We start from the raw sequence: 19,399 nt of genomic DNA, 5'->3' as shown, positions 1-19,399 counted from the left end.
ACATAGTGTTTCAAAACGAGCCAAAAAATGGTCTCTCTGTCTTCCATATTGAATTGGTTACGAGCTGTTTTCTACAGTGGCTGACAGGGGCAAACATTGTTACGCTCCATACAACACATGGAACGAGAAAATGCTGCAAATTATAAATGCTGCAAATACGGGTGTTGCACACTGATACTGATGTTGGACATTGGTCCATCTAATATCTCCGATATGAGTTCCGATACAAGCAGTCTTGCAGCATGTTTACTTGTGCAAAGCTGGACAGCCAGTTAACATCTAAATGCCCTCCCAATAAGCACACAACTTGGTCTTGTCTTGTATTTTAGTCAAAGCATTTACAAAAGGTTAACAGTAGAAGCGAGCAGCTACACGACAGCTAAGCACACAGTAACACACAAGATAGTCCTAAGTAATAAGAGTCCCATATTGTATTTGAAAAACCGCACATTTGTCAAATATAAACAAGCATCACATAACTATAGTTGCCTATTACTTAACATATACAAAGTATGTAAGGCAGTGTTAGAAAGCATCTAGTAACAAATGTGTCTGCGCCATTCAACTTACTGCGTCATGAGCTTAACTTGAATTTTTTATGGTAAAAAACATTTACCATTTCACGTCAACTTAAAGACAGCATAAATCCATTCCAGATGGTTATTAACAAATACCAAATTTCTCTGACTATAGAGCACACCGGGATATAAGCTGCACCTACTACATTTTAGGGGAAAAAATAGTTTTCCATATATTAATCGTGCCAGAGCATAAAGCGCCGATAGATACTTTGTGGAATTAGTTATGTACACAGAAGCATTTTGTAAATGCTAATTTACATACCTTAATTGTTTCCAAACGGTGCCTGTCACACGCCAGTAAAACGACTGATCAAACAAAACAGAAGTCATCGTCATGGACCCATTAGCTGCAGAAGGTAACTCTCCAATCAGCTAAACCAGGGGTCGGCAACCTTTACCACTCAAAGAGCCATTTTGGCAAGTTTCACAAATTAAAGAAAGTGATGGGAGCCACAAAAAAAATTTACAATTTAAAATGAAAAACACTGCATACAGAGCTTAAATGCTTTGTGCTATATTAACCAGGGGTCTCCGACACACGCACCGGCACGCACTTTAATGTGGACATTTGATATTAGTGCAGCCCGCGAGTTTTGAATGAATGGCGCTTGATAGCGTCATACTTGCCAATCCTCTCATTTTTCCCCGGGAGACTCCCGAATATCAGAGCGTGATGACACCGCCCTCTACAGTCTGCCCTAACAGTGTACCTGCTTGACCACACGTAAGTGACAGCAAGGCGTACTACCTCAGCAACCACACATCTTACACTGACGGTGCCAATACCCAGAATCCCATGCAGCACTAACTCTTCCGTACTAGTTCAGCAACCACACATCTTACACTGACGGTACCAATACACATCTGACACTGACGGTACCAATACCCAGAATCCCATGCAGCACTAACTCTTCCGCTCAACCAACGCAAGGAGAGGGGGGGGGGTTGATGTGTGGGGGGGGTTGTGGTAGCGGGGTGTATAATCTAGACCGGAAGAGTTAGGACTGCATGGGATTCTGGGTAATGGTTGTGTTGTGTTTATGTTGTGTTACAGTGCAGATGTTCTCCAGAAATGTGTTTTTCATTCTTTTTTGGTGTGGGTTCACAGTGTGGCGCATATTTGTAACGTAACAATGTTAAAGTTGTTTGATACGGCTACCGTCAGTGTAAGCTGTGTGGCTGATGAGTAAGTATGCTTTGCTGTCTCCTGTGTGTGCGATTAATAACAACATGCAACATGCGGCTGGACTGGCACGCTGTATGTAAATGCTATAGAGGACAATTACTGCAGTGCAATCAGGGCACGCCCTTTATCCAGTATTTATAGTCTAAATAGGATTATTTTTTCCCTGGGAGTTATTTATGAGAGACACTGAGATCCATAAGTCTCCTGGGAAAATCGGGGGGTCGGCAAGTATGTAGCTGAGCCGCATCAGAGTGGTCAAAGAGCCGCATGCGGCTCCGGAGCCGCGGGTTGCCGACCCCTGAGCTAAACTGACTCAGTTTTGGTGAATTTACAAAACTGTTAATACTAACAAAGACACGTGTTAGCATAGTAGCTAATGCTAACGACGCTAGCTTCATCACATTACCATAGCACATAAAAATATGCATAAAACACTCCTATAGCTGTCACACATGGGACGGTTTAGTAAGTAAAAATTGTTTTAGTTAAGCTGTAAAACTTACAAACATTGCTTGGAGTGATAAATGAAGAATCCATACCAGTAGAAACGCTATGGATAGCTAGAAGACCGACTGGCATATGTACATAACGGTTGGTTTAAAAAGAAAAGAAATGTCTAAACAGAAGGGCAATGCAGCCACTGCAGCACCTGCAGCACAAACTTTTCCAAAAGATGGCGCCATAGCACAAACAACAACACACCTATTCAATGTGTTTGTTTGTTTTTCTAAACTATACTTTATAGCCAGCTGTCAGTGAAGAAAAATCCCTAAATTAGCCGCACCCTTTTATAAGCCGTAGGGTTCAAAGCCTAGGAAAAAAGTAACGGCTTATAGTCTGGAATTTACGGTAGGTTAGTTCTTTTCATAACTAGCATAGTTCTCTGTAACTTCGCTTTATCAAGACTTTTCTAACATTCCACAATACAAAATAAAAGGTATGTATGATTCCTGCTGATAACGTATCGAATCAATATCGGTATCGCCTAATTCTCAAGGCTCCAATACTGGAAGTTAAAAAGCTGTTATCGGGACACATCTGGCTACAATCCCATATATACAAAAAAAGCAGCATATGCCCAAACACAAGGGATGTTCCAGTCAAGGTTTTATGCTGCCGATCATTCATGACTGAGCTCAGCCAATACCGATCACATTTATTAACTGTACATTTTTTAAAGTGAGTGCTTTTGACAGTTTAACAATATCAACACAATACTTAAACTAGTTCCTTATTCTCTTGTATTGTTTGATCAAAACAAAGTCAATAATGCACAATAACTAAACAAAAGTAAAAACTACTACCGTATTTTTCGGAGTACAAATCGCACCGGCCGAAAATGCATAATAAAGAAGGAAAAAAACATATATAAGTCGCACTGGAGTATAAATCGCATTTTTGGGGAAATGTATATGATAAAACCCAACACCAAGAATAGACATTTGAAAGGCAATTTAAAATAAATAAAGAATAGTGAACAACAGGCTGAATAAGTGTACGTTAAATGACTCTTAAATAACCAACTGAGAACGTGCCTGGTATGTTAACGTAACATATTATGGTAAGAGTCATTCAAATAACTATAACATATAGAACATGCTATACGTTTACCAAACAATCTGTCACTCCTAATCGCTAAATCCCATGAAATCTTATACGTCTAGTCTCTTACATGAATGAGCTAAATAATATTATTTGATATTTAACGGTAATGTGTTGATAATTTCACACATAAGTCGATCCTGAGTATAAGTCGCACCCCCGGCCAAACTATGAAAAAAACTGCGACTTATAGTCCAAAAAATACGGTATCTATTACTCATTTAAATCCTTTGTTTTTTGCCCTCTTAATTCCCCCTGTGTACAGGGAATTATTCCCTGAAAACATTAACACAACCAACAACAAAATGACTGAGAAATAAAAAATATCGATCTGATCAATCTGGTATCGATCATACAAGGATACTACCCTTAATATCGACACCACCAATTTCTTGATTAAACCGATCCTCTTTTTACGTGTCGTGTACTGACTGTGCTGACACACCAACAGTTATTGTTATAGTATCCTCTCTCTATCTCATATTGATCTACATATTGATTTCCTTTTTAACACTCTAACTACTTATTTTCCGCTGTCACACAGTTCAATCTACATTTGTTAAAGTTTACTAAGCACTTTTTTCATGGTGTTGTTTAAAGTTAGCTTGCCTTAGCCATTAGCGTGCCTGCCCCTGGCTTTCTCTGGGTGTAGCATGATTAGCCTTGTCCTCCAGTGTTAATAATACCAGATAATAATAGTTTATTTGCCGTAATGGAGGTAATTATTATTATTAGTTTAGGGGAGCAGCTCCGCGCTGTGTATGGAGACACATACTGTATCTAACTGCTAGCTGCTTGTCAGCCAGCATAAAAAGGCATTAAAGGCCTACTGAAGTGATTTTTTTTTAATTTAAACGGGAATAGCAGATCCATTCTATGTGTCATACTTGATCATTTCGCGATATTGCCATATTTTTGCTGAAAGGATTTAGTAGAGAAAATCGACGATAAAGTTCGCAACTTTTGCTCGCTGATAAAAAAAAGCCTTGCCTGTACCGGAAGTAGCGTGACGTCACAGAAGCTAGTATTCCTCACAATTCCCCATTGTTTACAATGGAGCGAGAGAGATTCGGACCGAGAAAGTGATGATTACCCCATTAATTTGAGCGAGGATGAAAGATTCGTAGATGAGGAACGTTACAGTGAAGGATTTGAGAGGCAGTGATGGACGTATCTTTTTTCACTCTGACCGTAACTTAGGTACAAGCTGGCTCATTGGATTCCACACTCTCCTTTTTCTCTTGTGAATCACGGATTTGCATTTTAAACCACCTCGGATACTATATCCTCTTGAAAATGAGAGTCGAGAACGCGAAATGGACATTCAGTGCCTTTTATCTCCACGACAATACATCGGAGAAATGCTTTAGCTACGAGCTAACGTGATAGCATCATGCTTTAACTGCATATAGGAACAAAAAAAATAAACCCCTGACTGGAAGGATAGATAGAAAATCAACAATACTATTAAACCGTGGACATGTAAATACACGGTTAATGCTTTCCAGGCTGGCGAAGGTTAACAATGCTGTGCTAACGACGCCATTGAAGCTAACTTAGCAACCGGACCGCACAGAGCTATGCTAAAAACATTAGCTCTCCACCTACGCCAGCCAGCCCTAATCTGCTTATCAACACCCGTGCTCACCTGCGTTCCAGCGATCGGCAGAAGAACGAAGGACTTCACCCGATGCGTTTGGCGGCCCGGAGACGTAGGAAGTCAAGGTGAGGTCGGCGGCTAGCGCGGCTAGCGCTCCAACAAAGTCCTCCTGGTTGTGTTGCTGTAGTCCGCTGCTAATACACCGATCCCACCTACAACTGTCTTCTTTGCAGCCTTCATTGTTCATTAAACAAATTGCAAAAGATGTCCAGAATACTGTGGAATTATGAAATGAAAACAGAGCTTTTTGTATAGGATTCTACGGGGTACCATAACTTCCGTTACTCTGACTTCGTCACGCGCATACGTCATCATACCGTGACGTTTCAGCCGGATATTTCCCGGGAAATTTTAAATGTCACTTTATAAGTTAACCCGGCCGTATTGGCATGTGTTGCAATGTAAAGATTTCATCATTGATATATAAACTATCAGACTGCGTGGTCGGTAGTAGTGGGTTTCAGTAGGCCTTTAATCGGCAATGCTTGATCACATACTTTTTCACAAAATCGTGCAATACCGATCGATTGGCACATGCCTACAAAAAACACACACGCCCCATAAACAATTGAATGAGAGAAATGCTGCAAGTTTACAGATGTTAGCCATGGTACCAGGGGCGCTAGACCTAAGGGATGTCTGTCTGTAAAGACATAAGCTGTAAGATTTTACAGTATTAAGTCTTACAGCCATGACATTCATGTCTCTGGTCTGCCATATCAGGAGTAAACTTTAGAAGGTGGATGTTCATCCATCATCTTATGTATCCTCAGCATGTTAGTTTTTTTTTTTTTACTAATTATACTGTTCTCTTCCTGTTTTAGGGTTCTACTGTCTCAAGAGAAGCCAGTGACAAGGAAAAGGTATAAGAAAGTTTTTTTTATAAAATCCAAATAAATGCCCTCGGTTTTCTTTATTTATTTATTTAGAAAAAACATTCTTTTAAAAAGGACTTTGTGGGCAATTCCCCAATGTGTGCCATTTATGTCCCCAGGAAAGGAAATGTTAACTTTAAAATATTTTTTTTATTAAGCAATATCCATGGGTTTCCACTTGGTCCTGTTACTCGAACACACGGACGTCAAACTTGTTTTCATTGAGGGCCACGATACACTTATGGCTGTCATCAGAGGGCCGCTTGTAACAGCGAATATTGTATGAATTTGCCTCTGGATTTTTATTATTAATTATATAAATTGTTTTAAGTAGACTGTAGATTTTATAGTAAGCACTTTACATTTACCAAAGTTTACTGTAAAATCATGTTTTTTTTTATGTTTTACATTTTACGGTAAATGGAAAAAACAGTACCACTGTTTATTTTTTTGGGGGGGGTTATGCAAAAAGCTGGCAGCTTAGTTGCCAGAAAAATACAATGTTATTTTTTTATTCTGGCAACTTAGCTGCCATTTTGTCTACCGTTAAAACCATCTTTCCATTTACAGTAATACACCGTTAAAAACAACAACCGTAGATTTTACTGTCAAAAACTGGCAGCTCAGTCAACAGATAATTTTACCGCAAAAGACAGTACCGTATTTTCCGCACTATAAGGCGCACCGGATTATTAGGCGCACCTTCAATGAATGCTATATTTCAAAACTTTGTTCATATATAAGGCGCACCGGATTATAAGGCGCACCTTTGCATCCATTAGGTGGAGCGGCGCTAAAGGGAATGTCAACAAAACAGTCAGTTGGGTCAGTCAAACTTTATTAATAGATTACAAACCAGCGTTCTGACAACTCTGTCCACGCCCAAAATGAATAAACAGCTGATTTACTCGTGTTACGGCAAATCAAACGTTAGTGCAATCACAATATAGTAACACTCGAAATAGTGCAGAGCAATAACAATACCAATAACTCAACGTTGCTCAAACGTTAATGTCACACAACACACAAAATAAACATGTAAAGCTCACTTTATGAAGTTATTCCTCATCCACGAATTGCTCGAATTCTTCTTCTTCAGTGTCCGAATTAAACAGTTGGGCGAATACGGCATCCAAAATGCCCGGCTCCGTCTCGTCGAAGTCGTCATTAATCGAGTCAGTGTCACTGCTGTTGTCTAGCAGTTCTACTGCGTGACTGATCGCCTTGAGTTTAAATTCTGCGTCGTAAGCGTGTCTCTTAATAGGAGCAATTTTGGGGTCTTTACATAAACACACAAATGGAAATGAAACGTCATATATCCCAGCATGCACCGTGCGCTTCTTCTACGGGGGAGGCTGCTTACCATAGAAGAAGAACTTCTTCTTCTACGGGGGAAAATGAAGTTGGCGGCTGCTTACTTCTTCTTCTACGAGGAAAAAGAAGTTGGCGGCTGTTTACCGTAGTTGCGAGACCTAAACTTTATGAAAATGAAGTTTAGGTTTGTTGTGGCTCATTATTGGTACATATATAAGGCGCACAGCATTATAAGGCGCACTGTCAGCTTTTGATAAAATTGGAGGGTTTTAGGTGCGCCTTATAGTGCGGAAAATACGGTAGTAGTTTTTTCAATTTACAGTAATATGCTGTAAAGAACAACGTAAAATGTATTGTCATTTTTATTAATTTGATGGGTAGTTTGCTGTAAAGTTAAGTATTTTTATTTAGACAAAAACATGTTTGGAAGGTATGATAATATACTGTAATATGTGTTGCAATATTGGATACTATTAAAGTTTAAAAGTTATGCAATTTCAAGCAGTACATATATTTTTTCTGTCAAAATGAGAAAAATCAATTACATCTAGTGAGAAAATTTTAAGTACTTTATTGACGCATATCATTTCCAGGTGTTTGAGGGCCAAGATCTGGCCCCCGGGCCTTGAGTTTGACACCTCTGCTCTAACACAATACCCCCTTTGAAAAATGAATATTCTACAAGTCACACGGTGAACAATAGTGATGGGTAAAATGATCCTGAAGCATTAATAGATTATGAAACACAAAAAGTGATACTGTGTCTTTCGATGCCTCGTGTGTGTGTCAAACATGACGATACAGGTGCTGTGTCTTTTGACTGTGAAGCACCAAACTGTGTTTATCAGGAAGCGCTTTATTTGTGACCAGTTGTACTGAAAGTAGTTGAAGTAGCTCGCTGCGTTTGACATTGTTTTTGGTCGCCATCGTTGATCTGAATAGAACAAGGAAAAGGTAGAAATTCCATAGTGTGGGATCATTTGGATCTTATAGCGCCAAATAAGGTAAACATTCTTCTTTTCCTGCTTATCATTTGGCTCATTGACCAAAGTTGCCCTTTTCATATTCCTTTTCGCACAGCTATAACAAAAAAATTCAATAAAATTTGCTAACCATGAATTCTATTAGCAGGTCAAATATAATGACTCTTCTTTGAATCCAGCAGATTGTGTCACTGTGAAACAATAAATCAAATCAAATCAAATCAACTTTATTTATAAAGCACATTTAAAATTTACCACAGGGGTAGCCAAAGTGCTGTACAATGGGCAGGTTAAAAGATAATACGAGAACCGAGCAAACACAACACAACACAAACAGAGCATGATAAAAAATAACTAAATAAAATAAATAGAAAATAAAAACAGGTTCACAGCAGGTGTATTATGGGGCGCCATAGCAGGATGGATATCACTCAGTGTTAAAAGCGATGGAATAAAAGTATGTTTTTAAGAGAGATTTTAAAACAGGAAGAGAGGCCTGTCTAACACTCAGAGGTAGGTCGTTCCAGAGCTTGGGGCTTGGGAGCAGCAGCGGCGAAAGCTCTGTCACCTCTAAGCTTCAGCCTTGTGTCAGGGACCGTCAGTAGCAGCTGATCGGCTGATCTTAGGGATCGGGTGGGGCAGTAAGGCTGAAGAAGGTCGGAGAGATATGTTGGAGCGAGGTTGTTTAGACATTTAAAAACAAATAGAAGGAGTTTAAAATTGATTTGGTAACGCACAGGGAGCCAGTGAAGGGACGCTAATATAGGGGTGATGTGCTCACGTCTGCAGGTCTGTGTTAGCAGACGAGCAGCAGAGTTCTGCACGAGCTAAAAGCGGGCGAGGGAGGCCTGGCTAATGCCTACATACAGGGCATTGCAGTAGTCTAGACGAGTCGAGATAAAGGCGTGGATTAATTTCTCGAGATCATGTCCTGATAGAAGCAGTTTCACTTTCGCTATTTGGCGTAATTGATAAAAGCTTTTTTGTATGACGCTAGGGTTGGGTATCGTTTGAATTTGAACGATTCCGATTCCGATTCCTGGCTATTCTCGATTCCGATTCTTTTAAGAGGCAGGGTCAAAAAAAAGTTTAGGATATTTTAAATGAGCTAGCTAACCTACAGTCTTTCTGAATGAAATAGTTTGACATTCTCCATCAATTTTAATTATATTAACTTTTTATGAACTTTACTATAAATTCCTCAGAGGGCTGTTTTCAACTAAAATATAAATATCAAATCTATGAACTTGAATATAAATATTATAAATTATGAATACATTTTCCCAGGGGTACACTTTCCTCAAGAGAGCTTTATTTTTGAAAACCTCATGAAAACACATTTACACATAAGTGTATGATGCTGCAGGAAACCTCATGAAAACACATTTACACATAAGTGTATGATGCTGCAGGAAACCTCATGAAAACACATTTACACACACAAGTGTATGATGCTGCAGGTACTTAAAAATGTTACCGTGCTCCCACTGATGGGCTAACCTGGTGCAGAAAAGCAAATAAACAATAAGAAACAACTTGCAAAACCCAGTCCAGATTAGCAGCAGGTACAGTATAAAATCAGAGACAGTTGTTGTTTAGGAAAATGACCATATCCGCCTTCTCAGGCAGGATGCGTGAGCGTTCTGGACAGATAGTGTCTCCTGCTGTGGAAAATACACGTTCACTGGGTGTGGAAGAAGCTTGAACGTATAAATAGGAGAAAGCGAGATCAGACAGCAAAGGATAAGTCTTTTGTTGGTTCCACCGGACCATCACCATGCAGCAGGGTCGTCAGACATAAGTATCGGTGGAACGTCCTGGTACATCTGCAGCTCTCTCTCCACTCGTTTCTTGATGGACATAGGGCTCTGTTATTTCGCGGTTATTTCATTTTTTTTTGTAAAGTAAAGCCCCACTTTCGACCGCCGACGCCCGCTATCCATGCTTGAGCTTGACTGACTCGCTCGGCTATGCTAACACTTCCGGCGGTGGGCGCTTCTTCGTTGGTGTAGAGCGGTTTCATCTTCCGGTTCGGCGGACATATTTTTTTCCAGTCGGCGGACTGGGTATCGAAAATAGGAATCGAAATTTAAACTTTTGAACGATTCCGGGAGAATCGGAAAGTTAGTCCCGGTTCCAATCGATACTCGATACTCGATACCCAACCCTATATGACGCTGCTGATTTTTTTTTCGAATTTAAAATCTTAGTCGAACTTTACCCCCAGGTTTGTGACACAGTCGCTGAGATACGGGGTCAGAGTGCAGAGGTCAACGTTGGGGGAGGGAGAGCAACTTGGACCGAACAACATAACTTCTGTTTTGTCTTCATTTAGGCTCAGGAAGTTAGCTGAAAGCCAGGCTTTGATGTCGTGCAGACGGTCAATGAGACGTTGAACCGTGTTATTTTGTGCCATAGGAAAATAGATCTGGCAATCATCGGCATAAAAATAAATGCAATACCGTACTTCCTAAAAACAGAACCAAGGGGGAGAAGGTAAAGCGCAAATAAGATTGGCGCAAGAATTGAGCCCTGGGGGACCCCATGTGGTAAAGGAGCTGTGGAAGACATAAAACTGTCTATTTTTACACAAAAACTCCTGTCTGTTAGGTACGACCGGAACCAGTTGAGGGCGGCGCCCTTAATGTCCACACAGTTCTCAAGACGAGTGATTAAGGTGGCGTGGTCGACGGTGTCGAACGCAGCAGAAAGCACCAGGACAACATATTTACCAGAATCAGTTGACAGGAGGATATCGTTAAAAACTTTTAGAAGCGCTGACTCTGTGCTGTGGAGGGCTTTAAAACCGGACTGGAACCGCTCAGTGATACCATTATCCTCTAAGAAGGGCAACAACTGACTGTAGACAACCTTCTCTAATATTTTGGAAATGTATGGAAGATTAGAGATAGGTCTAAGGTTAGAGAGGAGAGAGGGGTCGAGGCTTGGTTTTTTAAGTAGAGGTCGTACCACTGCATGTTTAAACTCTACTGGAACTATTCCAGAAGAGAGGCTAACATTGATAATGTTAAGGACACTTGATCCAATAGTGCCAAGTACCTCCTTAAACAGGCGAGGTGGGAGGGCATCTGCAGGAGAACCAGAGGGCTTCATATGACTAACTGTGTCATTTAAAAAAGAAAAGGACACCGGCTCAAACTGATGGAAAACAGAAGAGAAATGCAGAGGAACAGAAGGGTCATATGAAGGGTGAGATAAACTGGCTCTAGTTGACAAGATTTTGTCAGTGAAAAAATGGAGACAATTTTCACAGAATTCAAAAGAAGCATCAAAACCAACAGATTTGAAACATCAATGACAGTGTTAATAGATTTGAACAGAACTCTGGGGTTGTTACAGTTAGAAGATATAATTTGAGATAGATATATTTCAGATAATAACACAGTGTCATTGCAGTGTCAAGTGTGCCTAACTCACTCGGGCGACATTTACCCATCACTAGCGAACAGGCCATACATTATAAGGAAGGTAAAGTGAAATAAAGTGTCCTGTGTTGTTCCAATACACAGTTTTAATCAGTTGAATGTGTATTTAAGTTAGAGTTGAAAAAGAGACTGAAGTGTTAGTTTGTTTTGAAAAATTTGGTGGAAAGGCCCTAAATTGTATCATGGCCTTACTTTGTCAAAAGACATAATTCCCCATTGCTCCCCAATCACTCATGTCTTTGACATTTTCCACCTTCCTTAGGCAAAAGAGCTCCCCACTTTTAAAGACAACGACTTCCTCAACGAAGGCCATAAACTGCAAATAGGAGACGACAACAAGAAATACTTTTTGGAGAAGCTAAAACGGGATGTTGAGGTAACAATTGTTTTGTTTACTACGTCTGTGTGATGCAACCATTTATGAAACTGTTAACTTTTGAAGGAAGAAGTGTGTATCGCTAAACAAGTGTGACTCGAGAAGTACAATCGACTCTCACCACATCGTACTTCAAATACTGCGGCTTCAATACATCACCGATTTATTTATTTTTTTCATTGAATATTATTCGAAAGTTTTGGCATAAAGTAAGTGTAAAACTTAAGTCTTATTTATATAAATGTCTTGTATGTATTACAATGCGGGCAGCACGGTGGAACAGGGGTTAGTGCATGTGCCTCACAGTACGAGGCACATGCACTAAGTGAGTTCAATCCCGGGCTCGGGATCTTTCTGTGTGGAGTTTGCATGTTCTCCCTGTGACTGCGTGAGTTCCCTCCGGGTACTCCGGCTTCCTCCCACCTCCAAAGACATGCACCTGGGGATAGGTTGATTGGCAACACTAAATTGGCCCTAGTGTGTGAATGTGAGTGTGAATGTTTTCTGTCTATCTGTGTTGGCCCTGTGATGAGGTGGCGACTTGTCCAGGTTGTACCCCGCCTTCCGCCCGAATGCAGCTGAGATAAGCTCCAGACCCCCCGCGACCCCAAAAGGGACAAGCGTTAGAAAATGGATAGATGGATGTATTACAATGCTGTATTTGTATATTATTATGTTGTGGTGATCGATAAAGATATTCAACAAGCGGGACTTATATGGAGCCAAAACTGTGCCATAAAGTTTTGGTATTAAAAAAAAACCCTTGGTATTGTAGAAAAAATTGTACTGACAAGTATTGTTCTTATAAAATGTTGAATTGAAAAAAAAAGAAAAAAAAGTAAAGTTTAAATAACTGTTGTTTTCCAAAACCACCCTCCCAGTTTATTAAAACGTTTTTTTTGTTGTTGTTTTTTTTAAGTATTATGGGTTTTTATTTTCAACATTCGGTTTTTCACATTCACTTATTTTATTTTTCCACTTTCAACTTATTTAGTTTTGAGCTCTCTCAGCGCTCATTGCAGAGACATTTAATTTTCCTGAGGGAACTCTCCTGAAGGAATCAATAAAGTACTATCTATATATCTATGGTAAATGGGTCGTACTTGTATAGCGCTTTTCTACCTTTTTAAAAAACTCAAAGCGCTTTGACACTATTTTCCACATTCACCCATTCACACACTGATGGCGGGAGCTGCCATGCACGGCGCTAACCAGGCCCATCAGGAGCAAGGATGAAGTGTCTTGCTCAAGGACACAACGGACGTGACTAGGATGGTAGAAGGTGGGGATTGAACCAGTAACCCTCAGATTGCTGGCACAGCCCTTCTCCCAACTTCGCCACGCCGTCCCCCTGTGACATGTATCACAGAGTGTAATGGTTCAGACCAGGTTAACAAATACAAATAAAAGAGATTTGTTCTTTTTCTATATTCAATTGTTCAATAAAAAAAAGCAAAATAATGAACCGAACTTTGTTTTTTTACAAAGTCATTTAATTGAATGCCTTTTATACACACACACACACACACACACGCACACACGCACACACACTCTTGCATTTTTTACCTTCTTGAGACCTCCGAAAAATGCCTACTTCTTTAGGACCACCCTTTCTAGATATATAAAGATGTGTATTTACAACATTAAAAATATATACATACTATACAAATATAAAAAAGGTAAGCTTTTAGTTTTTTGTTTTTTTTTTGGAATGTTTTTGTTGGTAATTGTTTTTTAATCTTCATTATTTGCTTCGTTATTACAGTATGTCTCTATATACATATTTATTGTATTTAAAAAAATACATTTTGGCCAAAGGGGGCGCATTTAGGGATGATGTTCGAAACCGGTTCTCCAGATTGTTTGATAAGAAAAGAACTGATTCCATGGATTCGAATCCCTTTTGGAGAAGCAGTTCCCGTTATCAAAGCCACTATACCGTATTTTTGCGACCATAGGGATGTCGAAAGTAGCGGCACCTCGTCCATGTTGGTGATCTGTTTGTTGGCAATTTTTTTTATTTACAGCGCACATAGCAGCACTATATGCTCACTTTAGCGTCCTGTCTCACCTGAAACCTTCACCCTATAACGGCCGCATGCTGTCAGTCACGTCCGCTTTTCCTCCATATAGAGCAGACCTGGGCATTCTGCCGCATCCGGCCTTTTGTTCGTCCCTGTCCGGCCCGCATGAGGCCAATCATAAATTACAAAATACATTTTAAAAAAGTATCTATATCAAGTGTGCAATACAACGGTGCTGCTTTTGTTTTGAAAAGCGTTATTTGTATTACTTATACGTCCACACTACCGTGTGGACGTATCCCCGTGTGCGATTGTGAGGGGAATTGAACAACGCAATCAAAAATTACAAAATAAAGTTTAAAAAACATCTATGTCGTGCGCGCAATACAACTGCTGCTTTTATTTTGAAAAGTGTTATTTATGGGCGTATGTCCGGGTGTAACCTGTGAGGGAAGGTGCACAGCGACAAGTGATGAGACGCTGAAAAAAGAAAAGTTGATGACGAATGGCGTGTTTTCAACAAGACATGGACTGCCAAGTAGGACTTTTAGTAGTAAGTAGTAGTAGTAGTAGTAGGACCCAACAAGGACTTTTTGCCAAATTTCACAGCCCCAGAGATGCAGCTGTCAGGACAAGTTTCGTCATTTCTCACAAAAGCGCCAGAAAAAGTAAGGCGTTTTCTGACGGAGAGTTTATTAAGGAGTGCTTATTGGACTCTGTTGCGCTGTATGCCCGGAGACTTGGACTGTTTTTCGCTGGCTTTAATTGGATGAGAGCTGCGATGTACGTGACACCGCCCAGCTGCTCATCTTCTTCAAATCACGGAGGAGCTGGCAGCCATGCAGTCAATTAAAGAGACAACCACAGGTAATGACTTGTTCACATAGGTAAATGCGTGTTTGGACATGCTAGGACTGAAATGGGACAAGCTGGCAGGTGTGACAATCCAATCCAATCCACTTTATTTATATAGCACATTTAAACAACAAAATGTTTCCAAAGTGCTGCACAACAATATTAAAAACAATATTCAAATATTATCCTTAGCTCCACCAATGACTGAATAAAAAGAAAAATAATTACATATAAAACCAATATAAAAAACAATATAAATAAATATGATTAAAAACGATTTTTAACAACAGATGGTTGTCCAAATCTGACGGGGAAAAATGTTGGATAATGCAGGATAACGTGACAGAAACTAACCCTGTGCAGAAATGGACATTCTTGCATTGTATAATACATCAGGAAGTGTTGTGTAAAACAGTGATAAAAATAAAACCATCAAAAGCAATCTGCTTTTGTATAAAATTTGGTTAAATTAAATTATTAGTATTATTATTAATTATTATTATTATTATTATTATCATCATTTATCTTACGGTATATAAAAAATAATATTGAGCAAAATGTAATTGAAATATCGTCGTGTGGCCCTCCAGCAGTGCTCGGGTTGCTTATGCGGCCCCCTGTAAAAATTAATTGCCCACCCCTGATATAGAGGGACGGCGTGGCGAAGTTGGTAGAGTGGCCGTGCCTGCAATCGGAGGGTTGCTGGTTACTGGGGTTCAATCCCCACCTTCTACCATCCTAGTCACGTCCGTTGTATCCTTGGGCAAGACACTTCACCCTTGCTCCTGATAGGTGCTGGTTAGCGCCTTGCATGGCAGCTCCCGCCATCAGTGTGTGAATGTGTGTGTGAATGGGTGAATGTGGAAATACTGTCAAAGCGCTTTGAGTACCTCGAAGGTAGAAAAGCGCTATACAAGTATAACCCATTTATCATTTATTATATAAACAGCGTGCCGGCCCAGTCATATAACATCTATGGCTTTTGGAACTCAGTGCACACACAACAACATATCTGGATTCGATAAGAGATTCGATAAGGTATCGGTTCGATGAGAGGATTCGATAATGGGCTCGAACTCGATAATTTCTTAACAAACAGCATCCCTATACGCATTTCAATTTCTTACACACAACTTGTTATTAAATATTTTGGCCCGAGGGGGAGCACTTCAAATTTTTACACACACTTGTTATTTCATATGTTGACCAGAGAGGGCGCACTTTTAAAACTGACACACAGTCAATTTGAAAAATCCCTCCTTTTTGGGACCACCCTAATTTTTGATCACCACCAGGAGTGCAAATGAGACATTCTCTATTAGATGCAATGGTTTTCCGTATTGGGACCATGATTTCGGTCCTAACTTGTTCACCGGTCCTCATATGGAAGGTACTTTTCCTTGTTGATGTCTCAAGAAGGGTAGAAATACAAGAACACACGTATATTTGGGAAACAAACAGGCATAACAAATACTCATTAAAATTATGTAGACTCCTGAAAACCATGAAGTAAGTTCTTGGTCTGTCCCCACATGCCCTCCCCCAAATGAAAAAAGTGCCAGCAAGTTGGAAGTGAAAAAAAGGAAATTAATCCGAAAAACGCAAAGTTGAAAGTTAAAACCTGTAATACAAACATAACAGTGTAAAAAACCTGGAGAGTGGCATTGAAAAAAAAATGAAGCTGAAACAACAAAGGTCCACAAAAATATATTTATTTTTCAATTAATCATTTCACTATACCAATACTTACTATATACTTATAATGTTTTTAGTGTCTATACAACTTTTTCTTCAGCGCCTAGTTTTTTATTCAGTACCAAAACTTGTTCTGGCTCCATAGACTTTTGTTTTCGGGTTAAGAGTAAACAATGCTAACAACAACACTGCGGCTAATCTTCTCGCTAATGTACCTTCGCCGTGACAAGCAAGTTGACCAACTTTTGGCAGAACAACTTTTTGAGGCATTTCTTCTTCAAACTCCTTCCTCATCAATAACACATCTCCACATTGGTGAGAGCACTTGACATGAGCGATGTCAAAAGACGAGATACAAGACGTTCCAAGACTAAGGGCCTGATCTACTAAGATCCAAATACCAAGAGCTAAACAGCATGTGCAAACAAAAAAACTGTGTGCATTATTAGTGTGCATGTTGTGAGTGATCTATTAAGACTGCGTGTATAATTGAAAAGTAGGGAGACCGCCTTAATTAAATGAGGATTTTGAGTGTACTACGTGGCTTTTACCACAAAGCCACTCGATTATTTACTGCACGTTCATGTTATCATGCTCCCATCTGTGGCTTTTTGCTATGTTTTCAAAAAACGCAGCCGGCATGCACCTGTTTTTATGGGCATTTTTAGAAGCCGTCCAGCAAGCACTTTTTGTTTTTAGCATGCTGAAGGTGCCCTCATGGGAGAGGCTGGCACTAACTGCGAATGTGAGCTCTAGATGAAAGAAAACACATATTGAAATGTTTTTTCTCACACAGGAGATTCGTTAATAATATATACAGTCGTGCTCATAAGTCGCCAGAAGAAAGCCAATTTCTGCGCAAATGTCACAAAGTATCCCGCTTACATTACGCCAAACAGCACAGAGACAAGCCTCAAAACTTCTGGAACAAAGTAATTTAGAGTGATGAGACCAAAATTGAACTTTTTGGCCACTTGACCATGCAGCCCATTTTTTTTCAAGTGCCTCCTTATTGTGCATCTTGAAACAGCCATACCACAATTTTTCAGAGAGTCCTGTATTTCAGCTGAAGTTATTTGTGGATTTTTCTTTGCATCTCGAACAATTTTCCTTGCTGTTGTGGCTGAAATCTTTGCTGGTCTACCTAAATCCCTAATTTTCCATTTCTTAATCAGTGTTTAAACACTGCTGATTGGCATTCTCAATTCTTTGGATATTTTATTATACCCCTTTCCTGTTTTATGCAGTTCAATTACCTTTTCTCGCAGATCCTTTGACAATGCTTTTGCCTTCCCCATGACTCAGAATCCAGAAACATCTGTGCAGCACTGGTTGAAAGATGCAATGGTCTGTCAGAAGCCCAGAAACTCACTGACCTTTAATACACACACATTAACTACAAACAAACATGTCACAGGTGAGGATTGGAACCTTGATTAGCCATTCAAACCTGTTTGTGTCAACTTTGTGCATGTTATCAGATTAAAGTCACTGGGGTATGTAAACTTTTGATCAGGGTCATTTGGGTACTTCCTTTTGTCATTTTGATTTAAAAAGAGTAAACACAGTTGTTTGCCAATAAATAGTTTCACACAACCATTAAGCATGAGTGGAAGAAAGGTTTTTGTGCTATCATTTATATTCTCTGAAGAATGGCCAAGAAATCATAAATTCTCCCAGGGTATGTAAACTTATGAGCACAACTGTATACTATATGACAAAACACCAGCAGACACCAAAAAGCAACAACTTGTTTTAATCAGCCTGTTAAGTCATCCAGCAGCTATAAAATTATAAAAGGATATTGCTGAAAAGACAAAATGTCTATTATTTTTTATTTTTGACAGTCCATATATTTTCATAAGGATATGTAGAATGTAGCTGCAGTGCAATCATCTCCTTTCTCACAACTGTGTGTGTAACTGTCAGTTTGCACGTGCTAAATACAGCAATGGCGCAAATTAACGTTTCAGTTGAGTTTTAGTCTTGATCGATCAAAGTGCGTGCTAAATAGTTGTATTTGCATCTACTCCTCCCAGTGTTGTGGCGTTCTGATTATCGGCGTTCTGCATACTCATGAAGACAGACACGCTAAATAGATTGCGCTCCTTATTCTGCTCATTTAAAGGCCTACTGAAATGATTTTTTTTTATTTAAACGGGGATAGCAGATCCATTCTATGTGTCATACTTGATCATTTCGTGATATTGCCATATTTTTGCTGAAAGGATTTAGTAGAGAACAACGACGATAAAGTTCGCAACTTTTGGTCTCTGATTAAAAAAAAAAAGCCTTGCCCCTACCGGAAGTAGCGTGACGTAGTCAGTTGTTCGCTTCCTCATATTTTCCTATTGTTTTCAACGCAGCTAGAACGAGAAAGCGACGATTACCCCATTAATTTGAGCGAGGATAAAAGATTTCTGGATGAGGAACGTTAGAGTGAGGGACTAGAATGCAGTACAAAACATATCTTTTTTCGCTCTGACCGTAACTTAGGTACAAGCTGGCTCATTGGATTCCACACTCTCTCCTTTTTCTATTGTGGATCACGGATTTGTATTTTAAACCACCTCGGATACTATATCCTCTTGAAAATGAGAGTTGAGAACGCGAAATGGACATTCACAGTGACGTTTATCTCCACGACAATACATCGGCGAAGCTCTTTAGCTACGGAGCTAACGTGATAGCATCTGGCTCAAATGCAGATAGAAACAAAATAAATAAATATCTGACTGGAAGGATAGACAGAAGATCAACAAAACTATTAAACCATGGACATGTAACTACACGGTTAATAAT

The 19,399-nt window shown here is 39.6% G+C and overlaps 1 protein-coding gene across 1 annotated transcript in view; it reads left to right on the top strand.

The window, feature by feature from the left end:
* The window catches only part of LOC133633500 (phosphatidylinositol 5-phosphate 4-kinase type-2 beta-like), a 49,516-nt gene that overhangs the window by 9,164 nt on the left and 20,953 nt on the right, over positions 1-19,399 (top strand). Inside the window, exons 5-6 of the mRNA XM_062026036.1 lie at positions 5,854-5,892; positions 11,910-12,023. Coding sequence (XP_061882020.1) covers positions 5,854-5,892; positions 11,910-12,023 — 153 coding nt within the window. The remainder of the gene's footprint in view (positions 1-5,853; positions 5,893-11,909; positions 12,024-19,399) is intronic.

This window comes from Entelurus aequoreus, linkage group LG18 (genome assembly GCF_033978785.1).
Source record: "Entelurus aequoreus isolate RoL-2023_Sb linkage group LG18, RoL_Eaeq_v1.1, whole genome shotgun sequence".
NCBI lineage: Eukaryota > Metazoa > Chordata > Actinopteri > Syngnathiformes > Syngnathidae > Entelurus > Entelurus aequoreus.
Note: the sequence above shows the minus strand (reverse complement) of the source record. Positions and strands in the feature narration are given on the sequence as shown.